The sequence below is a fragment of the Macadamia integrifolia genome, chromosome 6 (genome assembly GCF_013358625.1).
Source record: "Macadamia integrifolia cultivar HAES 741 chromosome 6, SCU_Mint_v3, whole genome shotgun sequence".
Classification (NCBI taxonomy): domain Eukaryota; kingdom Viridiplantae; phylum Streptophyta; class Magnoliopsida; order Proteales; family Proteaceae; genus Macadamia; species Macadamia integrifolia.
Genome location: NC_056562.1, coordinates 15102236 through 15124489, shown reverse-complemented (window position 1 = coordinate 15124489; position 22254 = coordinate 15102236). Strand labels below are relative to the sequence as shown.

General features: G+C 37.6%; 3 protein-coding genes across 3 annotated transcripts; 2 read left to right on the top strand and 1 right to left on the bottom strand.

Moving 5' to 3' along the window:
• Positions 1 to 195: 195 nt before the first annotated feature.
• LOC122082620 (serine carboxypeptidase-like 27) lies at positions 196 to 8192 on the bottom strand. The gene is given in 11 exon segments (XM_042650306.1): positions 196 to 599; positions 724 to 1040; positions 3246 to 3533; positions 3643 to 3748; positions 4825 to 4920; positions 5016 to 5143; positions 6211 to 6471; positions 6563 to 6648; positions 6742 to 6834; positions 6964 to 7059; positions 7152 to 8192. Coding segments are annotated over 11 exon segments (1881 nt in total). The 5' UTR covers positions 7522 to 8192; the 3' UTR covers positions 196 to 559.
• A 6763-nt stretch (positions 8193 to 14955) lies between these two features.
• LOC122082621 (MLO-like protein 3) lies at positions 14956 to 19405 on the top strand. The gene is made up of 15 exons (XM_042650307.1): positions 14956 to 15191; positions 15272 to 15329; positions 15453 to 15631; positions 15745 to 15861; positions 16047 to 16107; positions 16914 to 16993; positions 17320 to 17394; positions 17500 to 17588; positions 17711 to 17760; positions 17853 to 17893; positions 18019 to 18192; positions 18281 to 18316; positions 18435 to 18502; positions 18619 to 18679; positions 18822 to 19405. Exons 1-15 carry the CDS (start codon positions 15051 to 15053, stop codon positions 19149 to 19151), a joined length of 1560 nt encoding a protein of 519 aa, XP_042506241.1. The 5' UTR covers positions 14956 to 15050; the 3' UTR covers positions 19152 to 19405.
• A 622-nt stretch (positions 19406 to 20027) lies between these two features.
• Positions 20028 to 21239, top strand: LOC122082625. Its single transcript, XM_042650310.1, has 2 exons — positions 20028 to 20568; positions 20670 to 21239. The coding sequence occupies exons 1-2, from the start codon at positions 20353 to 20355 to the stop codon at positions 21192 to 21194; spliced, it is 741 nt and encodes a 246-aa protein (XP_042506244.1). The 5' UTR covers positions 20028 to 20352; the 3' UTR covers positions 21195 to 21239.
• Positions 21240 to 22254: the final 1015 nt, after the last annotated feature.

The window sequence follows — 22254 nt, the reverse complement described above, 5'->3', positions numbered from 1 at the left end:
CATCATCTGGAGTTCTCGAATCATTGTGCCTTGTAATTGCTTTGGTGATTGGTATCACATTCGTTCCCAAGAATCTTACTTTGGAAGGCCAAATTCTAAAGAATAAGAACCTTGTTAACCGCTTAATGGTGTGGGCCAATGATAGAAAACTTATCCTTGATAATATCGTATCTTATCTGTAAGAAGAATATAGTCTTTGTCAAGAGTATTGATGCCCCATATTTGAATACTAGTCACAATTATCATTTACAGCAAGAGTCTATGGTGGGAAAGCAACCTTTTAAGCAAAGTGAGACCATTCTTGATGCATCGATCATGATCTCCACACTAATTTCAAGAAGACATAAAAAGGAGGAAGTGAAGAACCCGCCTGATTTGGATTTTGAACTTTGAAATGAAGCAAGTAATCCTTCGCTAATCTCTACAGAGAAAAAGCAAAAATAGTGCATGTAAATGCTGGCCTCCAGGATTGCAAACCACACATGGTTAAAACCCTGCACAACCCCATATTTAGGGAACATAGCACAGAAGGAAGAGAAGAAAAGAGAGAGAGAGAGAGCTAGTAAAGGAATTCTCTTCTGTCTCGCCACCATCTCCTCCTGAAAAAGCCCAAACCAAAGGAATCTCTTAGCAGTGAGAGAAACAAAGACCATAAAATAGATGATGTTTCGGGTAGAGCAATGGATGAGAAATGAATAACAGTAGGGTCTGGTCAGTGCTTACCAATAGAAGTCCCATCTGGGTATCACTTTTTTCATCCGATTCTCTCCATAAGGGTAGTCTGTCTGGGATCTCTTGCTGTTCCGGTATGCACAACACCCAATGGAATAGATGCAAATAAGAAAGACAACCATTAACACATTGAGGACTGAGAGTTTATGCCAGTCTCTCCTCACATCTTCCAGTACTCCAGCCTTGCAAGAATCACACTCATAGCAAAGCAAATTGGCCATGGTGTTCCACCTGTAGCAGTCAGGGTCTTGTGCCATCATTGTAGCAGCTCCATAGTTGCAGGAAGTTGGTGGCTTGCAGCAACCAGACTGCATATCCATGACCACAACAAAGTTCTAATCAAACACTAGATCATTTGTGACAAACTGTTATCATGATTAATTATTTATGTAATAGTTCATCCTGTAATGCAATTTAGCAAGATTTAATAATTTCCTCACAAAAACTAGATACTCTTGGCTTAAAGAAGAAAAAAAAAATTATATATATATATATATATATATCTTTCTGGAAATCCAAATATTGTAAGATAAACCACAAAATATATGTAAAACAGAATAGAAATTATGTCAAAAATAGCATGAATTACACTAATCTCGACAATCATGAGAAGATGAAACTGAAAACTAAATAAGAAAACAGAGGAAGGGGAGACAGAGAGAGAACCTGTACAGGAGTCATGTCCCTCTCAAGGTAATCAAGGGCCGTCCACGAGGCAATCTTTGCACAGGTCTTGGAGCCCGTTATGCAAGTTTTGATCGTCCTCCAGTATTGAGGATCCTGGACTCGTGTCCTGAGCCATGGTGAGTAGTCCTGAAGCCTATACTCCTTATAGACCCGACCAGGGACTTGGACACCACCCCCTTGGCCGGTGACCGCAAAGCCAAAGATGGTGAAGGCCAATAAGGTGGCAATGAGTAACAACATCACAAACAGGTAGACCCAAAGAGCCCATGCCACATTAAAGCAAGCCCCAATGAAACCCGCCAAGGAAACCACCAGAATGATGAACCCTATGACCAGAAGCGGTGTCTGGAAGAAGGATTCACAAGTGGTGTTGTTTTTGGCCATCCAAAGCCCTGAACCTATGATGGGTATGGAAGCCAAAAGAGCTAGGAGGTTCAGAAAGCCTATGACAGTATTACTGAACCGATACATCTCTGGTTTACTCTTCTCTAGTAGTCTATGGGTTTCTCTGTTACAAAGCTTCCACTTCTGCTGTGCTTCGTTTCTTTGTAAGCTCTCTTCCTCCTTCCCAGTTCCCGCCTATCTCTTCTTTTTGTTGTTGGGCATTTGGGCTTGACATTGCCGCCTCGTTCGTTGCACTTTTATTGCTTTCCGTGTCTAGTGAAGAAACCCACCAATGAGTTCTGATTCCATCCGGTTTGGTTGTTGGGTGCTAATCGGTTCGGTTCTAGTTAATTGATTCGGTTTAAAATCAGGATTGAATTATTTATTAAGCGGTTCCAATATATCCCAAATTGAATCAATTAATAAATGGTTGTGGTTAAAAGGGTCTTAAAATGTAAATCCATTACAAAACACAGAAAATTTATATAAAATGAAGGAGCAAATGGTATTTTAATCGGTTTGGTATGTATAATCGGTTCAATAGTATATTGTTTCTAATTGGTTCAAAACTAATGGTTTATCAATTTAAAACTGAATCAAACCATTCAATAAACTGTTTTACTTTCTAGAAGCAAAATCAAACTAAATAGTGAACAATTTGATTAGAATCGCAAAGAACCCTTGCTTTTGGAAAGGGGAAGAATAATCTTTTTCTTTTTCTTTTTCTTTTTTCTGACGATCGAGAGCCGCATTATTAGATTCAAACTCAACTTAGTCACTTCCCCAACCACACGTATTTGATATAAAACCCATATTAAAAAAAAAAAATAAAAAAAAATTGTGACCCAATCTACACCCCATTTTAGTGCTTAATAGCATTTTCTTTCTAAATTACATCCCCACTCCCAAAGCTTAAAAAGAAGGATATCATTTTTTTTTTTCTTTCTAGATAACATATATAATGTAAGGGGAAGAAAGGAATTTTGGTACATGCTACCTTAAAGCTCCACAAGCCAAGCAAGGCATATAAGACTATGGAGTGTGGAGGATGGTGGTGGTATATGGTACCTGGAGCCCACCATTCGCCTTCTTGAGGAAGCCACCAGCCTCGGCCTTAACACAGATAGAATATACTTACAACATTATCGATCTCTGGAGATGTTTCTTCCTCATAAGTGAGAACCAAAAGCAGTCTTCTTATTACAGTGACATACTGGACATGACCCATTCATTAATCTCTTAATGCTTTTAGTTTCAACACTGTAATTCAACTCATTTGTAGCCATGGGAAAACCCAAAACCTTGAAAAAATCTTATATAGTTGGTTTCAGTTGTTGGTACATTAGCAAGATACAAGCATGAATCTATGCTGAATTGAGTAAAATTAAAAGATACAAAATGAAAATCATAGAAGACAAATGGTAGTTGGTGAGTATCATAACCTTTGTAAGACTCAGAACATAGACACCAAGCATGAATTGGTATGCGAAGATCATTTCTCTTATTCGATCTTTCATTTTAATCCCAGTGGTGAGCTTGTTCCAACTGTCGCTTATTCCTGAGGAATCAGATGAATTGGACTACTTGCTTGAGGTAGGCATCGGCTTACTATCTAAGAAATGTTTAAATAATATTAAAGCTTGACGGGGGCGATGAAGAGGAACCTCATGCCCTGCACCAGTTACTGTTACAAATGTCAGACCTTTGTACACTTGGCTCCACCCGCCAACCTATATCACAAGGCAGGAAAAACACAAGTAAGACAGTAAGAAGATGCACATATATGCCATTATCATCTCCTAGAAATGAAGAACGAGGTTGGAATTTCATGGAACTGACCTTTCCATTGTCATACCAGGGATACCAGTTGATGATGGTTGGTAGCTTAAGAGCATCAATTGAGTAGCGAGTTGCAGTGACAGGCACCACAGCATCAGTGTCTCCACTGGGCAAAGAGTTCAGTCATTGAGTATAATCAGCAAAGGAAGCATGCATAATCCACTAATCCAGCATGGATGACAGGTGACTGTCCTTAATACACTAGCAGCCATATAATGCAGTAAGAACTATCTAGGTAACAACAATATGACACCAATTAATAGAGGGTGCCAAGGATTCCGCCGTATTTCTTAGCAATTCCCAACAGATCCCTAACTGTTGAATATTCTTCTCTTTGATAAACATAGTTGTCAAGGCGTTGTCCAGGCTCCCTTAGCTGGAAATGCAACCCCTTGAAGCCAGATTTTTTTTTTTTTTTTTTTTTTTTTTAATGAACAAAGAAGCCAGAAAATTCAGATTTTTAACATGGAAATCAAAATAAAGGGAAACTATAATAAAATCTCAGGTAAACGTGGAAGTCAGCAATGGAAAGAGGATAAGGCATGGTGAAATAAAATGATGGTGATTTTCTACCACTCTGTTCTAAGATATTGTGATATGCTCACTGGTGTCTGTTGATGTTTCTTCAATTTCCCATGTAGACGGATTTTTTATATTTTTTCTGGTTTTGGTGCTCCTCCTTTGTAACTTTTAAGGTTTACACCTTAATTCTAATTAGGAACCCTTCCACCATATGCTATATTAATTTAAAAGAATCACAAATAAAATGGAAATTGTGCAAATAGAGAATGGAATGTATGCATGTACAAGGTGAAGATTGGGCTTGGAGAATAGAACAGAAAGAGATTGAAGAGAGATAAAGCATATGACTATGAAGACACAGGGTCTCACAACCAATCAACTGGTCAAAGGACCCTCAACAGTGTGGTCCTTAAATCACAGATTTAGAATTCAAAATTATGGGGGCCCCCTGTTAGAACCCATAGCTATGTCATAGGTTTTGAGGTGCAGAGTTCCACGTCTTCTATGCAAAACTAAATTATCCACAGCTGATGAGTCATTTTTTTGACCATGTTTTTCCACCATTCCTTTAAAGTTTAATGTCTTGATGTAACCAACCAGGTCATAAGACCTAATTCCAAATTTCACTAAAATATTGAAGAAAAGTTTATAAGAATTTACCTGAATACCCAAATCTTCAGACCAGCTGCAATAAGCTCTTGATAAATAGGAAGCATAGTTAAGGGAGAATCCACCCAGTAATTCCCAACAATATCACTGCATGAGAGAGGAACTTGATCAACTACTCAACCATGTCGTCACAAAATATGTAACAGAGATATCCCTCAAGTGTACAGAAATGGTGGCCATACCTGCATGTATCCCAAGAATAGAGAATGCCAGTTAAATTAGCATGGATTGCCGTTTGCACTTCTGGGCGATTAAAGTACAGCTTAGAATACCTTTCAGTGCAGGGATCATATGCTCTGGACATCCAAGGCTGGCTTGAATAAATAGTTAGTGAGACTAAATAACCATTCAACAGCTTTAGATTTATATGGATGAAACTGAAACTGAAACATGAAATATTTGCATTTAACCTCAAGTGTGTAGAGAACCATGTAGACACTTGGCTACCTGTAGCCAAGTGAAAAATTGCTGAGGTAGGCGGTTTCTTAGAGAAGGCTAAGTTGGTTTGTCTTTGGTTCAACCACCTCAAAAGTTTGCCCTTTTTTTTTTTTCATCACATGGAATTAGCAATGCTTTTCAATGAAATTCACCTTTTACATGAGCTCTACGCCCTCAAGTAAATCACCATTACTGGCCGGTTGAGGGATATATGGCTTTATTTACAGAGTTTTGGACTGCCCATCCAGGTCAAAGCTTCGGCCAGTTGAGTGGTGTCCTAAAAGGTCACTGGGGACAATTCCTATCCTGATGTTAGGAATGCTGTGAGTGGATCTCAGCTATGCAGGCAGTTCTCAGGATGATATTTATTTTTCCCTTGGGCCCCATATAGATGGTTCCATACTCTTCTGCCACTTCAGCCAGACACCACTACATGACTGCATAGAACTTACTCAAGAGGCATGCTGCAAAAGGAGGCCAGGAAAGAAGGTGATTATAATAAAAGTGAGTAATGGTGCCAGACAACCTCATTGCACAATGTGAGGATCTGAAGCAGGTCTCAAGTCTCAAAAGGAGGCTGTGGGTCAGACAGGGGCACTTGAGCAACTTTGGAAACTTTAAACTTGAAAATCATAATGAGGGCACAAGGGGTACTAACTGTAGTGCATGTGTGCAAGTCAGAAGGACCACAAACAAGGGACAGCACACCACTCAAAAGTGGTGATTACAAGGGAATGGCACTGCACACTGAGAAGCTCAATGAAAAATACCAGAGCAGGACTATTCCAATGGAAATTTAGAGGAGAAAATTGGAGAACAGCATAGAAGACAGCAGCAATAGGTCTAAATATAATAATGTTACAAGTGAGAACTACAATTAGTTCCAGATGAAACACTCCATTAGTAAAAGGAACAGGAGGAGGTTCTATGATAACTTACATAATGTCCCCTCAAATTGCGTCTGAGAGTTGCAGTATCATTGCAAGGAAGTGTGAATATGCTGTAAGGATCAATGTTTCCTTGTTCTGATACAGCGACATCAAGAGCTGCAATGCATGCATCAGATGGGTGTAAAGAAGATACAAAATCACATCTAACTCTCAGAGTTCTATAGGTAGCATCAGAAATTAAGCCATGAGTCCACCAATACTCAAAAGTTCCCACATAGTCATGATAATCATCAGTTACGGCATTTCCAACCTGATAATAAAAAATGGTAATCAGCAATTCAATCACAATTAAGCAATGGAAACCCAACAGATATCATGCAAAGTTCTGTTTTCAGTCTTACCATGAACCCCTTGAAATTAATAACAGGATTGTTGATTCTCTTGTTTCTCCGGTAAACAATTTGAGCCAACTGAGGAACATAGTGACCTGAAATTATAAGAAAAAAATATATATCAGTTGACTGTGTTTCATGAGAGATAAAACCCAGCAGAAAGGGGAAGTTTGAAGCAATTGCCACACCTGCGTAACTTTCTCCAGCAATGTAGAAATCTCTATGTTTATATTGAGGAAATCTTTTGAACCAGTTGACTAGGAAAGTATATGCATCTTCAGCTACAAAATTCACAGGAAAAGAAAATTCCAGAATCAACTAGAGATGCTCAAAGGCCCAACGGCCAGCGATTTCTTCCTGATAACACAAATGCCGTAAGAACTATATCAAAATGCAGATAAAATAAATACCCGTCCTCTGGTCACCGACAGTATACAGATCCAAGGTAGTATTCGAATAAGAGAACCCCACTCCCGCAGGAGATTCCAGGAAAAGCAAATTCGCCTCTGGCAAAGCACACACAGTCCCAACAGAACAAAATAATCATTCGTCAAGCGAAAGAAGCTTAGTAGAAAAAGACGATGTGAGTGAGACTTACGACTGTTCCAAGCGTAAGGATTGGATAAAAGGGAATTGCCGTCCGGATTAATACGGAAAGGTCCGATCTCTTCGGCGAAACCATAAGCCACAGACGAACACCCAGGCCCTCCATTAAGCCATAGAACCAGTGGTCTCGACTCCGGCCGACGATTCGCAGGAGCCTCTACCAACCAGTAAAACAAGGCCCTGCCGGCTTTTTCATCAACTGTAACGTATCCCGAGTACTGGGAGAATTGAATGTTGGGCTGTCCCGGTAATTCAGTGATCCGGTCTCTCTCTTGATCTTCGGAAAAAGAATAACAAGTAGTAGAATACAATAACAGAGAAAGAGAAACAAAACCCACAACAGGGAACAGAGAGAAACCCATAATCAATCCAAGAAAAGAATACTAGCGATGAACAAACAAAACCCAGATCCCAAAATGCGTCTGGGTTTCCCCAATAACATGCTAATCTACTACTTACAAAGCCCCACAAGTAACATTACTGAAATGGCTGTTACAGCTACTGCTCTGCTTGCACTTGCAGTAACCGAGTATGAAATTAGGAGAGACTCTGAAAGAAATGGATAAAGAAGTGTTGCGATATGAGGATGAGTGAGCGGAATGGAGTGAAAGTTGTTGAGGTTCATTCAATATTTATCATTTAATAACTGTCTGAAATGTCGAAAGTCGCGATGTGATGAGTTGTTATGAGGACTCCCACTACCACTCCCAGAGTCCCACGCCATTCGTCTTCTTATTTCTGGTTTCTCCTTGATTTTTCTTCAGCTTTTCTGATTCCTCTCGTAATCGTTGGCTGTGATTGTGAATTTGTGAATGTTAATTTCCGATTTTATTATAACAAGAAGAGACGAAGGAGACGGTGATTGAGGCTGAAGGAAGAAGAGGAGCAGTTAAAACAAAGAAGGGGAAGCACATGGGGACATGGGTTGTCGCCATTGATTGCGTTAGAGCAGTAAAGACGGATGAAGGAAGCTGAAAATTGCGATCAAAACGTGTTTATGTTCAGATTTTCTTCCTCTGGTGGCCAAAATAGTTGAAGATCTAATTCTGCTCCACTTTCTGCTACTGTTACATTAAGCTAAACCCACCTATTTTCAACGGTAAAAGGCCGTAGATCTTCTGGTCAAAGTCAAAGATTTATTACTACTTTGGAATCTTTTGACAGTTATGGATAAGCTTGCACACGCGTAGATCTGTCTGATCGGAATCTTTTCATGCATGATGGCTCAAACTTTATCTCTTTTTTTTTATTGATTTCCACAAAAGGGGATTTCAAAACAGAAGGCAGATTCGATTGTTCTGAACCCTTTGTACCTTATGTCGTCACACTCGTGTCAATTTCGGCCACCGATCCATATCGGATTGAAGTTTGGTTCTATACTAAAATTAGGGTTTAGGGTATAACATTCAGGGTTTAGGATATTTTTATTGATTTCTATCTATTCTAGACCAGATATCCAATCTTGTCTCTTAAACCCTGATTAGCAGGCTACCTCTCCCATGGATGTTTGGGTTCATAGAATCTTTCCACTCGTTTCAATTTCAAAAAAAGGAAAAAGTTATCCGAGCAAGCGATATAGGGGACTGTACCAAGGAGATGTGATAGAACAACTTTATATATTAAAGGGCAACAAGGCCATTTCATGTAAAGTTGTCAAAATGAAATCAAAATCGATCAAATGAGGAAGATATGGTATGGTTTTTATTTCATATGTTCTTTTCTTTTTTTGATTCAGTTCAAAATCAGAAACCACCGATACTAACTGAATAGAAACCGTTTATGAAAAACTAGTTGCACATAAGAACTAATGAAAACCACAAAAGGATTAACCTATAATCAATTCTTCACTTTACCCAAAGAAGAAGGAGGTTGAAATATTATTGCACGTGATTGGTCTAAGATTCTTGGCATCAAATGATTAATTCCTTACTTGTTTTAGTTATAACTATATAATACTACTTAATAGCTAAAACTATCATTAGTTTCTTCCTTAAAGATTAAGGCAAAGGAAATAGTGATTAAATATTTAATTATTTTTCAGTTTATCTTACCTTTAAAGACACCTTTTATAACTAAAGAACTAGAATACAAAATTAGGAGGAGAAAGGGAAGACTTCAAACTGCATTAATTATTCTTTTAAACCAAACATGTCATTAACTAAAATGGAAAGGTAGCAGAACAGAAAGCTCTTTACAAGTCACAACTCCTCCTATCCAAACGCTTTTCAAATTCAACAAATAAAAAAAAAAGCAATAAGATGGGGCAGAGATTCCCAATTCCTAACTGTATTGTCTTCCACTTAAGGTGGGCCAAGCCCTTTTGTTACTTTTTGCCTTTGGGCCTTGAGACAATTTGGTGATAAGGAATTAGGGATCCATTTTTAATTAAAGAGGCTAGCTTGGAACTGGTATACTGATATGTATCGGCTGTATTGGACCTCAAACACTTTTGCCTCTCAAGAGTCAAGATACATTATTTTATTATTATTATTATTATTATTAGACAGGTATAGCCGATACTTATATGACTGATACAACCTATCCGATACCCAATACCTAAAACTATAAATAATAAGCAATGCTAAACTGAACATGGATCAAGTTAAAACCATCTATTTAGTAAGTTAAAGGGAATCATTTTGGATAAGGTAGGTTCTTTCTAAGGGGTGGGTCCATGGCAATCCAATTATTGATGGTCCAGCTCCGCTCCAGTCCATTCCAAAGGAAAAGGAGAAGAAGAAGAAGAAGAGGGTGGTGATAATGAGAGGAGCAAGTAGACAGTTGTTTTCTAGTGAGAGGCCCATGTGATTTCATTGGAATGAGTTTTCATAAGAAAGAGAGGGAAAGAGAAACATGAATCCCATTTTTGCGAGTTGTAACTCTCATACACTCTTCAATAGACAAATCCATTTGTCTTGGGAAGATTCAACCCCAACGACATGTCTACATCTATGACCACCTCCACAAATTTTATTTATTTATTTATTAATTATTATTATTATTATTATTATTATTATTATTATTATTTTAATGGTGCAAAACCCTAAATTGAACTGATAAAACCAATCAAATCCTTTAGAAGAAATCCACATCAACTCGAATTGATTCTTTATTGGGCTGGTTTTGATTTGGGGTATTACGACACCGGTTGAAAATCAGACCATAATGGATAGATTGAAATTGACTAAAATTTCTAAAAAAGATAGAAGTCGATACAAAAAAAATCTTTTTCCATAAGTGTTTATGCATATATATATATATATACATGGTAAATTGAAACTAAACCAGCCGAACCCAATATGAAACCCAAGAAGTATGTTTATATGGGAAAAAGAACCTTGCTAGTCGGGTGTTGATTATGCCAGACATAGGCTGACACAAAAAGATCACATTGTCCCTCCTTTGTCCCCCCCCCTTCTTTTGCCACATGAGATGAAGATGTTCCTGTGCACCCTCCCATTGACCTCATATACTAGTGTTGCCTAGAGTTTGAATGTCCAAATTGTTAAGAAGCAAAACCACGCAAGTCTAATTTTCTATTGGGCTTTGTTAGGCTCTAAATTGATCGAAATAATGCACCCTTGGATCTTTCCATCATTAATTAATTACTTGAAATCACTGTTGAACGGACAAATGAGGAAGGGTTCTGCAAAATGGAGCAGCAAAGAAGAAGAAAAGTTTCTCAACTTGAATCTGCCATGAACGGCCCATTTGTGGTTAAAATGGTAGTGGAGCATGGAAGATTCAAGAAGCCCACCTCAAGCTCTCCAACCAAACTCTTTGTACCATAGCTAAGCACTAAGCATGAAACCGAAGCTTCATCTTTGTGTAGTCAAATAATTTCTCTTTCTTTAACATCAATGGGCTACTTCCTAACTTAGGCTAGACCCTGGTTGTCTAGCTTGGACCAGGCCCAACCTACTAACAGGGACAGCACCATAGGCTTCAAAGATGAAATTTGCTCAACCGTAGCCCATCCAAGCTCAGCACAGTTGAGGTTTCTCAGCCCTTTACCCATTTTAATCGGGTGAGGTTCAATTCCTAGCAATCTAGCATAATAATTTTATGCCACTTGCTCAAAGGACCTTCTCCTTTTTCTTTAATATATCGTCATTTAGGTTAGGTTAAGTTAATTAGTCAAAGTTGGACAATTTTCCTAATGATTAGAAGTATTGGCTAAATACTTCCATCGTACAACTATGTAAATTTTAAAATCTCAAACCGGCAATAGGGTTGGCCTCTATTGATTCCGATCAGAATTGTCCAGAACCCTAGAAACGGTATCTGGAAGAGTCATAGAATTTCCCATATCCATGGTTTTTGAATTGCATTTCATAGATAAGTTCATTAATCTTCTAAACTTCTAACATAAAATGCCATTTAACATTTTGTGGGCCCAGTTAAAAATCAGTGCACAAAAGGCTTGAACTCTGCCACAAAAGGAATCAACTGTGATGGAAAAATGAAGGAGATCTTCATCATTTGTGAAATGAACCTCAAATGTATCGTGATTCATGATGGTGATGATGATAATGAGAGATTCTATAATCCAACGCGATCATAGAAGAATAAAATAAGTCTATATTTGCTATGTATTCCTGGAATACATTCTAGAAGGATTTTGAATTTCTAAATACATTACGAACCCAAAATCTATTCCAAGAATGCAAACCAAATACCAAATGCAGTCCAACTCAACTTCCTCACAAAGTCAAGAAATTGAATACCTGACATCAATCATCATTGATTTAAAAAAAAATACATCATCAATCATTGTCATTTGGTATTTTGGTTCATTATATATTTATGTACATAACCTCATACAATAGGGGGTCTAAGAAGTTGAACCTTCATTTAATAATTTAGACTTGATCCTAACTTAACTTTTTTTGTTACACTTATTCCATCCCCCCGCCCCCCCTTTAAAGCCTCTCTTTATGAATCTGGATCAGGTTCTCGTACAAGAATCATACTCACACGGTGCCTATTCCACATATGGAATCCACTCAATCTCCCTTTTCTTGTAATAGACTTTCATGTTGAGTGGATTCCAAGTATGGATTGGACATCATACGAAAATGATTCTCGTACAACGGCCTGATCCAAACTCTCTCTTTACTCCCCAAAACCCTTTGATTAGATTCTTCTCCTCTCTATCTCATTTATTAGATGAAAAGAAACTAAATATTGACAATATAAAAAGTTCACAACATTACTCTTGGTCAAAGCCTTTTTTTTTTTTGGGTTTGAAACTCTTCGCCAAAGTTGAAAGTCAATCAATCATAGCCTTTCAGTCCATTTATGGGCGATAGAGATGACCGGTCTATAAGGGGATCCGATATCGTAGTTGTTAGTTATGTAAAAAGTGTTTTATTAATTGTGACATCCTCTATGTGGTGGCACTGTAAATATTTCAAAGATTTAATAGACTTCATTATAGAAATGTGACAAAACAAATTATGGCCATCCATAGCTTGTTCTTGCTTCAGCTAGTCCACCACCTCTTGTCAATCATCCATACCTCTATTTGAGTCCATCTCTGCTCATTTACTTCTCTCTAACTCTGATACAATTCCCAAATTTCTGACTCTTGGGCATTTCTTACAAAAACTTGTTCATATAGGCTACCACAAATTAAGAATGCAGTACAAAAAATTGAAGCCCACCCTAACTTTCCAATCCTTGGTTAAAAGTTGCCATCACATATAATGATATACACAGGCTTAACGTATTGGATACAAATGTATTTATAGTTAATAGGGAGAAGCTTATGGTCATAAACCCATTCATTAATTATGCCGATATACATCGCTGGATTGAGACCGAACGGGACTGTTTAAACAATGTATTGTGATGTCATTCCAAGTCTTTAGGTTCAAAGCTCCCATCACATATAAACATATTCGAGATTTTCTTCATAGTTAGTAGGAGACACTTACACTTATGGCCATAAACCCGTTTATTAATTAAACTGATCAACATCACTGGATTGGGACTGGATTATTTAAAAATCATATCATTATGAGTATCTCTTTAATAGTCTCTCAGACTAAATAAAAAGAGAAAAAATAAAAAATAAAATTGGACCACATGCACAATGCTCTTGCATGTGTGAGGTCCAAGGGACGAGAAATCTGTAGCCTTACCTCGAAAATATCGAGAAGTTGTTTGGATCGTTTGTCCATCAGGATTCGTACTTTATTTGTTGGACCAAGTGCATCCCTTTCCCTCAAACTAAATCATTCCTGAGAAAAAGCTTCTAGGCTACGCAACTATGGTACAAAGGATGTGAATTTGAAACCAAAACCATTTACTGAAATCGAACAGATCCATTTACACCAAAACCGCAAAACAGTTTAGTAAATGGTGCGGTTATGGTTTCAAGTTTCAGGCCGATTAGCTAAATGGGTCGGGTCGGTTTAAACCGCGAAACCCATTGGTTTCAAACGAATTGAAACCGTTTAAACCGATTTGATTAATCCATATAACAATTAAATAAAGCAATGGCAGTAATCCTTATAACAATGAACAAGTAAATTAAGTGTTCATCCTACTTTAATATGATTTATTGCAATTTAGTTTAAGTTTAGGCTTTAGATCATGATGTTGTAATTCATATATGTTACTATGTTATTATGTTATCACAGATGGGGTGTTTTGGCTGGACCACTTGTCATTTTAATATTTTATACTGTAGAAGGCTGGATTTGGATATTGTATAACATTAGTTCATATGTTTGAGAATGGTCATGCAAAGAAATAGCACTAGATTATCAAATTAAGACATACCATTGTCAATATAGAATCTCTTATTTGTGGTTGCCATTATTTTTGGATAAGCTTATGATCTTCAGTTTAGAGATGGTTGCAAGTTATAACAAACCGATTGCGAACCGTTTTACAAACCGTATGGAATAATCCAAAACCGAAACCATTTAAAATTGTAAAATCGACACCGTTTAGAAACCGTGGAAATCGAAACTGTTTACTAAATGATCACGGTTTCAGAAAGTGGAACCATTTAGTAAATGGTGCAGTTATGGTTATAGTCAAATAAATATGAACTGAACCGATCCACACCGTTTAAACCGAAACTAAACCGATTAACACCCTTATAAGGTACAGGCTAATAGACGAGCCCAACTTAGCTCCCTGTATATTGAGGGATTCAAATCCTCTCTAGTTGCATTGGACATTCAACACGCATCCAACAGTTGGGAGATATCAAGCACGTACTCCAACACATGAACACGCACCCTAAGGTCCTCCCAACTATTAGATGCACACTAAGCACCCCAGTGGCTCGAGAGGATCTGGATTCTGGATCAATGTATTAATTTTGTAATGATGCGTATCGTTTTTCTTGCACAAATACCCCTCTAAACAATCTGACCGGGTTTGCAATTAGATCCACTACTAAATATTCCAATCAAACAGGTTTTCAAGTGGGTTGTGAGGTCTCACATGGACCAGGGTTTGTCTGGTATACCCAAAGGGTGGACCAGGCTGTTTCATTACCTCTGTTTCAAAAATCAATTCTGAGTTCAAAATCCTTGCTCAATACCCAGAAAAAGAAAAAGTGAAGACTCGAGCTTTGTCCACTTGTACCTCCATTCCAAGTGCCAAGTGCCAAGTGCCAAGTGCCAAGTGCCAATTTAAACCATTAGGAGGTGACTGAAACTATACAGTGTAGAAGGTGCAAATAACTGGAAGTCCATGGTCACCTGCAGAAATTAAAACGTTTCATTGACTTGTTCATCTTCTCTTCTTCCTTGTCTTAAAACTCTATTAATACTATTCTCTCTCTCTCTCTCTCTCTCTCTCTCTCTCTCTCTCTCCAGAAGAGGAAGAAGATTCTACCAGTGATCATCATCAATAACCAGAGAAGATCATGGCAGCAGAAGCAAGCTCTAATAGTTCTACTACAACACGCTCTCTCGAAGATACATCCACTTGGGCACTAGCTACCGTTTGCTTCTGCTTCATCTCTGTCTCAATTCTTCTTGAGCACTCCATTAATCTCATCTCCAAAGTAAGTAATAATTAATTAACACAACAGATTAAACAAAATTGCCTATTATTCTCACCATTCTTTTCATGAATCAATAACAGTGGCTCAAGAAACACCGGAAGAAATCACTCTATGAAGCTGTAGAGAAGCTTAAATCAGGTATGGGTTCGGATTCAGACTTGAAAATTTTTACTTTTTTGTATTTGATTTCTTAATTAGTTTGGTTTCTGGTTTCTGGTTTCTGGTTCCTCTGTTCTGATATGGTTCATGGGTTTGGTACAGAACTGATGCTGGTTGGGTTCATTTCACTTATATTAACAACAACACAAGTACCCATCTCCAATATCTGCATACCCATTAAAGTTGCAGACACCATGCTTCCATGCCATAAGAAAGTAACCAAAACAGGGCATAGTACTGAAACTGGTGGAAGTTCCAATTCTGATAAATGTGCCATTAAAGTATGTCTGCAATTAATTTATTTCTAGTTTCTCCATCACCTAAACTCAAAACCTGTAAGAGAGGGTAATTAATAATATATTCTAAGAATGGATTATGTTTATATGATTTTCAGGGAATGGTTTCTCTGGTTTCCCAACAAGGGCTAGGGCAACTACATATTTTGATCTTTGTATTAGCAACGACTCAACTTGTCTACAGTCTTCTCACCATGGCATTAGGCAGAGCAAAGGTACTTAGTCTCTACAGTTTACTGACCCACCTGCCCAAGAAAAAACTTTTTCATGGCGGATTGACTTTGACCTGATCAATCCAATATTCCAAATCCCGTTAAATTTGGATTGTTGGACTTGGACCCAATTATCTACAGACCCCATAAAACAGGTTAATACTTAATTTATATTCTTGGATTAACAGATGAGGCGTTGGAAAGCTTGGGAAGAAGAGACTCGAACAATCTCATACCAAGTGGCCAATGGTATACTTCTATTCTTATCTTCTTCCATGACTCTTGAAAGCTTCAGTTAATTATATCAATCACTGTATCAGATTCTCCATTTTAACATACATATCGTCGGTCAGCTATAGAAACCCTTATTCAACAATCCTTAAGGTGGCAGATTCTAGTATTTGGTAATGATAAGTCAAGTCAGTGTTCACAAAATTTAACTATTGATATTAATTTAGGGAGTAGATTTCCTCTGATGCTTGTGTGTAGTTTCGGGCATTGAAGGGCTATTACGGACAACTCATCAAATAGGGATATTTAAGACATTTTTTAATGTGGAGGCATGTGATTTCAATGTTAGGCGTTTGGGCCAACCTTTTACATTTCGCGACAAAAAAAATCCTATTTTTTATTGCTGAAACAAAATAAATAAATAAATCCTCATTCGTCATAATCCATCAAACATTTTTCAAACATTGAAAAATGTGTAGAATATATCATTCACAATGATTAAAATATAAAAATATATATATAATTTTATTCAGTTTAATGTGGTTTGAAAATAGGGAATCTAGTTCGTTTTGACAGTTTTGATTGATAGCTTTACATAGAAGAAGGCATAAGAGGCTAAATCATTTCATATGAAGAGGAGAGAGATACAGCAAGACGCTAAATGGTGCTAATACACTCTATGATAAACCAAGAGAACCTTTTTCCAAAAATCAATGTAGGACTCATGTCCGAAGATATGAAATGGAAGGCTTAGATTGCAACAGTATCATGTTAATGTTTCCCTTCGCTCTTCCTCCTATAAATTTAATGATTCTTCAATTCAGATCCTCAACGGTTTAGATTTCTACGGCAAACAACATTCGGAAGACGGCATATGAGTACTTGGATAGAATCACTATGGATTGTGAGTACACTTTTTTTTAATTCTCTCTCTCTTTTTCTAGTCTAGGAATGAGGTTTACGGAGGCTCCATTTGATTGCAAGGGAATAAAGAAAGTGAAATTGAAATTAAATTAAAACAAAACATATACTTTTGAAAAGTATAATTATCAAATATGATTAGAGTATTAAATAGAATTCACGATTATAAAAGTTTCCTTTTCCATTTTAAAACCAATTTCACTTCCCTTCCTTCGACTTGCAACCAGATGGAGCCTTAGTCTATTTTCTTCTATGTGAGGTTCACATAAAATAAGAAATTGTACTGATCATTAATTTGGAATGGAACAGAAATGTTTCTTCCGCCAATTCTTTCATTCGGTGGCAAAAGTTGATTATCTCACATTACGCCATGGCTTCATCGCAGTAAGAATATCTTTCAGATTCAGTGATTCAGTACCTACTCTCTGTTTCAAAGATATTGAACAAGAACTAATTACTGACAAAGTAATCTATCTTAATTTCTAATAGGCTCATTTGCCCTCCAACATCCACTTCAATTTCCAACAATACATACAAAGATCCTTGGAGGATGATTTCAAAGTAGTAGTGGGAATCAGGTAAATAAATTTACCCTCTTACCATCTGATTATATTTCTGCTGTCATATTTTTTCTTCATTGAAATGTGGAGACAAACAACCATCAAAACACCATTTGATCTAGTTTTTTTGCTCTCAACAGCCCCCCTATGTGGTTGGCTGTTGTCCTCTTCATGCTTGCTGATGTGCATGGTAAGAATGCTATGAATCCCTTAATTTACGAATTTTTTCCCCCTTTTCGATCACTATTTCTGTTGATTCTAAGATCTTTTGAGATGAACCAGGATGGCATATGTATCATTGGATAGCCTATGCTCCATTGATTGTAAGTGTTTAAGAAAGCTACCTTTTTTTTTCTTCCCCCCCCCCCCCTCTTTTTTTCCCTCCTCCCTCTCTGGTTTTAAGATTCTAGTGAATCTGATAATTAGCCCGTTCTTACTTCATCTGTAGTTTGTGCTAACTCTTGGAACCAAGCTTGAAGTAATTGTCGCAAAAATGGCTCTGCAACTCAAAGACCAGAACACTGTAATCACAGGAGCTCCTTTGGTGCAACCTAATGACAAACTTTTCTGGTTTAGCCAACCTAGATTTGTATTGACTCTTCTTCATTTTACCCTGTTCATGGTAAGTCCCTTTGAATGCCAACAGAAAAGAGAGATCCTCTTTTAATGATCTCAAAACTAAATGATTCTACATTGTCTTATCTTTCTAGAATGCTTTCGACATTGCATTCTTTATCTGGGTAACGGTGCGTGTCCCCTCTTCCCTTTGTTCTGATGTCAAATAGAAACTCAACTGTGTAAGGGAAAAGAAATTCTTGGCTGATTATTATTGGTATCATTATTTTTCATTTCTGATGTTTTCAGTTAGAATTTGGGTTCAACTCTTGTTATCATGAGCATGTCGAGATTACAATCACAAGGGTGGTATTAGCGTAAGTTCCATCTTCCTTCTAGTCAGTTACAGTTTCCTCTACTTCCTCTGTTTTAAGCTTTCTAGGAACAGCAGTATTTCATGACTAGTGAACAGAAACTTCTTTTGGTTTGTTAGGGTGATTGTACAAGTCATTTGCAGCTACATTACTCTCCCACTCTATGCCCTCGTTACACAGGTAAGTTGTATAGAGAATTCAATAATCTGTTATGAACAATCACAAACATCTAAGTTAGTGATAAACAGGGGATAAATCACATGCATCTGAATGGATCACATAACTGAACAATGAGTTACAAAGGATTGTTATTTGGAAACAGATGGGTTCTCACTTCAAGAGTGCAGTACTGGAAGAACAAACAGCCAAAGTAATAAAGCAATGGTATGCAGACGTGAAGAAGAGGCAGAAGATGAAGAAACTAGCAAGTCATCCCAACTCTGATATTGGAGGCAGCAGGAAACCTAGTCCTACAGAAGTTTCTTCCCCACGTACCCGACAGTCCCCAACAACACTCACAAAAACTATTTCTTTCCCTAGCGATGATGAAATCAGTCAAGTCCAAGAGGAACCAGGTGAGGCAAACGTTCCTTCCAGGGGCAGTGGTAGTAGAATTGTCAATTTTGAGTCGAGAGAAGCCCCCCACAATTAGAACTGAATTCGTATGATGCAATGGATAGATAGCTTCAGTAGTTTACATACAACATGCGATACTGAGATTGTCGCTTCAAATGACAGAACAAGAGCCTATGAATGAAACAATTTATTCATTTGTTGTTGGAACACAAGGACTATAACTTGATTTAAGATGACAGTGTATACATGTATGAACCATTTGACCTTTCTAGTATACATAAAAGTGCAAGATTTTGTTCATTTGTAGTTAAAACTTAAGAACTGATCCTACATAACTGTTAAAGGCAGGCAGAAACTGAATCCAAACAAAGCAATCTTAGGCTAGACCGATGTACTTTGCAGGCTAACATCCTAACAGAAAATAACTTGGAGCTTTGATTTATGATAAGAAACCCCAAGTAACCCCAAGTAAAGCAATGTCATTCCATCACAATTAAACATATATTCTTCTCGAAGACACTCTCTTTCATAAAATGACACAGTGAAGTGTTTATCTATGTTGTTCACTGTCAGATCATTCAAGTGAAATTCTATTTCATGAATTACTAAACTAATCACAGGAGTAGTCAGTAAAAAAAGAGAGGAGGGGAAGGAGGTGGTTGAAATTAAATGAAAAGGGTAAGAGAGCAAACAGAAATTGGATACATATACAGCTGGCAAAGCCCAACATACAAGTATGGAGCAACCACATCTGCCATGGTTGCCTCATGCTCATATAATAGGTAACAAAGTAGTTATATTCCATGTGGGGATCAAGTTTTCTGCCCAATTCATTTGATCTGTATCGGTATCGGTATCAGTTCCGACCTTTTTGATACAATACCGATACCTAGAACCATGATTGAGGGGATTGGCAAAAAGTCCATACCTGCCCTGCTGTGGATAAGGATTAAGGTAGGACCAAATGCTCTGTATTTACAATTCAATTCCGGACTGATGAAAGGCTCCCTGATATCCCTATCAATCTTCCAGCTCCTCATAAAAATCTGTAAAATTTCCAACCTCTTCTTTCCCTTCCACTTGTTAATTTCAATCCCCGACAATTGCAGGAGCACCACTACACTAATAAGCCGAAAAACAAGATTTTCTTGGCCCAAATTTAAAAGCCTTTCATTGTCTCTAACTTATTCCCTCTTCTTCCATTGGAACCACATGAACCCACGTTAAATTTAGGTATTAGGAGCCAACAAACATACCCTCTTCTCTGTTTCTCTGCAATGGCTAATCATTGTTATCATAACCTTTTGGGAGCAATGGATCTACTTTGGTTTCACCATATCATTCTTTTCTCAGAACCAATAACAATACTTAGCCTCAAAACCACCAAACCCATCTCAGAGACTCCTGTGAGCTCACTTTCAAGTCAAAACCTCCCTTCTTCAACTCCTTCAGAGAACGAAATCTCATCTGCCTCATCTGCAAGTACTACTCAGGTAATTCTTTCAGTCTAATGATCAGTTTCTGAATTTCTTCTGCTGTCCTGCTTTAGTTACCCCATTCATGTCAATAACTAAGGTTTTATCATGTGACAAAGGATGACTTGTACAACAAAGAAGAGGAATCAAGACCCACAAGGTTGAAAATTGCAACAACCAAAATCCGGGCTCAATCATCTTCTCCTTTGGTGAAGAAAATCCCAAATCGTCACAGATATTCAGGTAGTGCTGATGGTGAGGGAAGAAGATTAAGAAGGACGAAGAGCTGCAAAAGCTTATGGGAACTAGAATACGAAGAGCTAAAAGGGTTCAATGATCTGGGCTTCGAGTTTAAGAAAGAACTCGTAACACCACGAATGATGAGCGTCATCCCTGGACTTCAGAGACTCGAAGAATACCAATTCGCCGACGAAGCGCCCAAAGAAGATGAATTTGAAGTAGACAGAAAGGAGGAGAAAAGAGGAGTAATGAGGCCGTATCTGTCAGAGGCTTGGCTGATAAAGAGACCCGATTCGCCACTCCTCAATCTCAAGATCCCTCGAGCTTCTGCCGCTGCCGATATGAAGAAGCATCTCCGGTTCTGGGCCAGAACTGTGGCGGCTGTGATTCAACAAGAATCTTGAATATTTTTAATTAATTTTTGAAGAAACAAAAGAATTTACACGTCATATCATAGCAAAAAAATTTCAATTTAACTAATCCGTAAGAGGGAGATAGAGAGTGGAGTCTCAGGACCACACATCATGGATTTATAAGGGTCAATTCCGATTCCAAATCAATCCTGATCGATCTCAATTTTGATCATTTTGGGATGGTTGATTTTGGGACCCAGTTTTTCTCACCAAAAAGGACAGAGAGAGGGATGGGGTTTCTCTTGCTTTTAGCAAAGTGGGTCCTAGTGGGAGGTCCACATGACGGGTTATTAGCACAGTGGTAAAGCACACCCCTGATGATTGCGTTGTTGTGCCTAGGTTGTGAAGGTTCTCAGCCACATGGATAGTTCAATGTACTCATCAACGTCTCACCCAGAGATGTGGATTATCCAAGGCACATTAGCATTATTAAATTTCAGTTTCATAATAGTAGGAAAAAAGAGTGACAAGATGAGGAGATTCTTCCTTCTTTACAATAGAAAAACTAATATTATATTAATAGGAAAAAAGAATGCAATACAAGACATTGTGAAAAGACACCCTTACCGTTTCAATTTTCATATCGTCATGTGTCTAGGCGTAGAAAGCACAAATAAGTGACATTCTTTCTATCATATTTTAGTATTTAAAGTTATATATTTTTCAAGTAGATATGTGAAATGACAAGATTTATTTTCATTATTCCAATTATATTTAGTATCGTCTAGACGTATTATTCAGATAATTAGAATTTCCTATCACTAGAAAAAGAACTTTCTAGTTCACTCAGAAAAGAACGATTATTGCTAATCTCAAAAAACTCATTTTTAATAACCAAATCATAGAACAATGGTTCTCATTATAATCACTAACTAACAAAAGTGAAATTGAAGATAAAACTCCGAATATCCCTGACATCAAATAAATGATCAACATTACTGCAACTAGAACTGTCATTATCATTCCAACTAGGAATGTTTTTATCTATATCATTTAGAATGAGGTCTTCACTTCCGCTGGTATTTCCAATAGCACCAAGCCTGTCCATTGA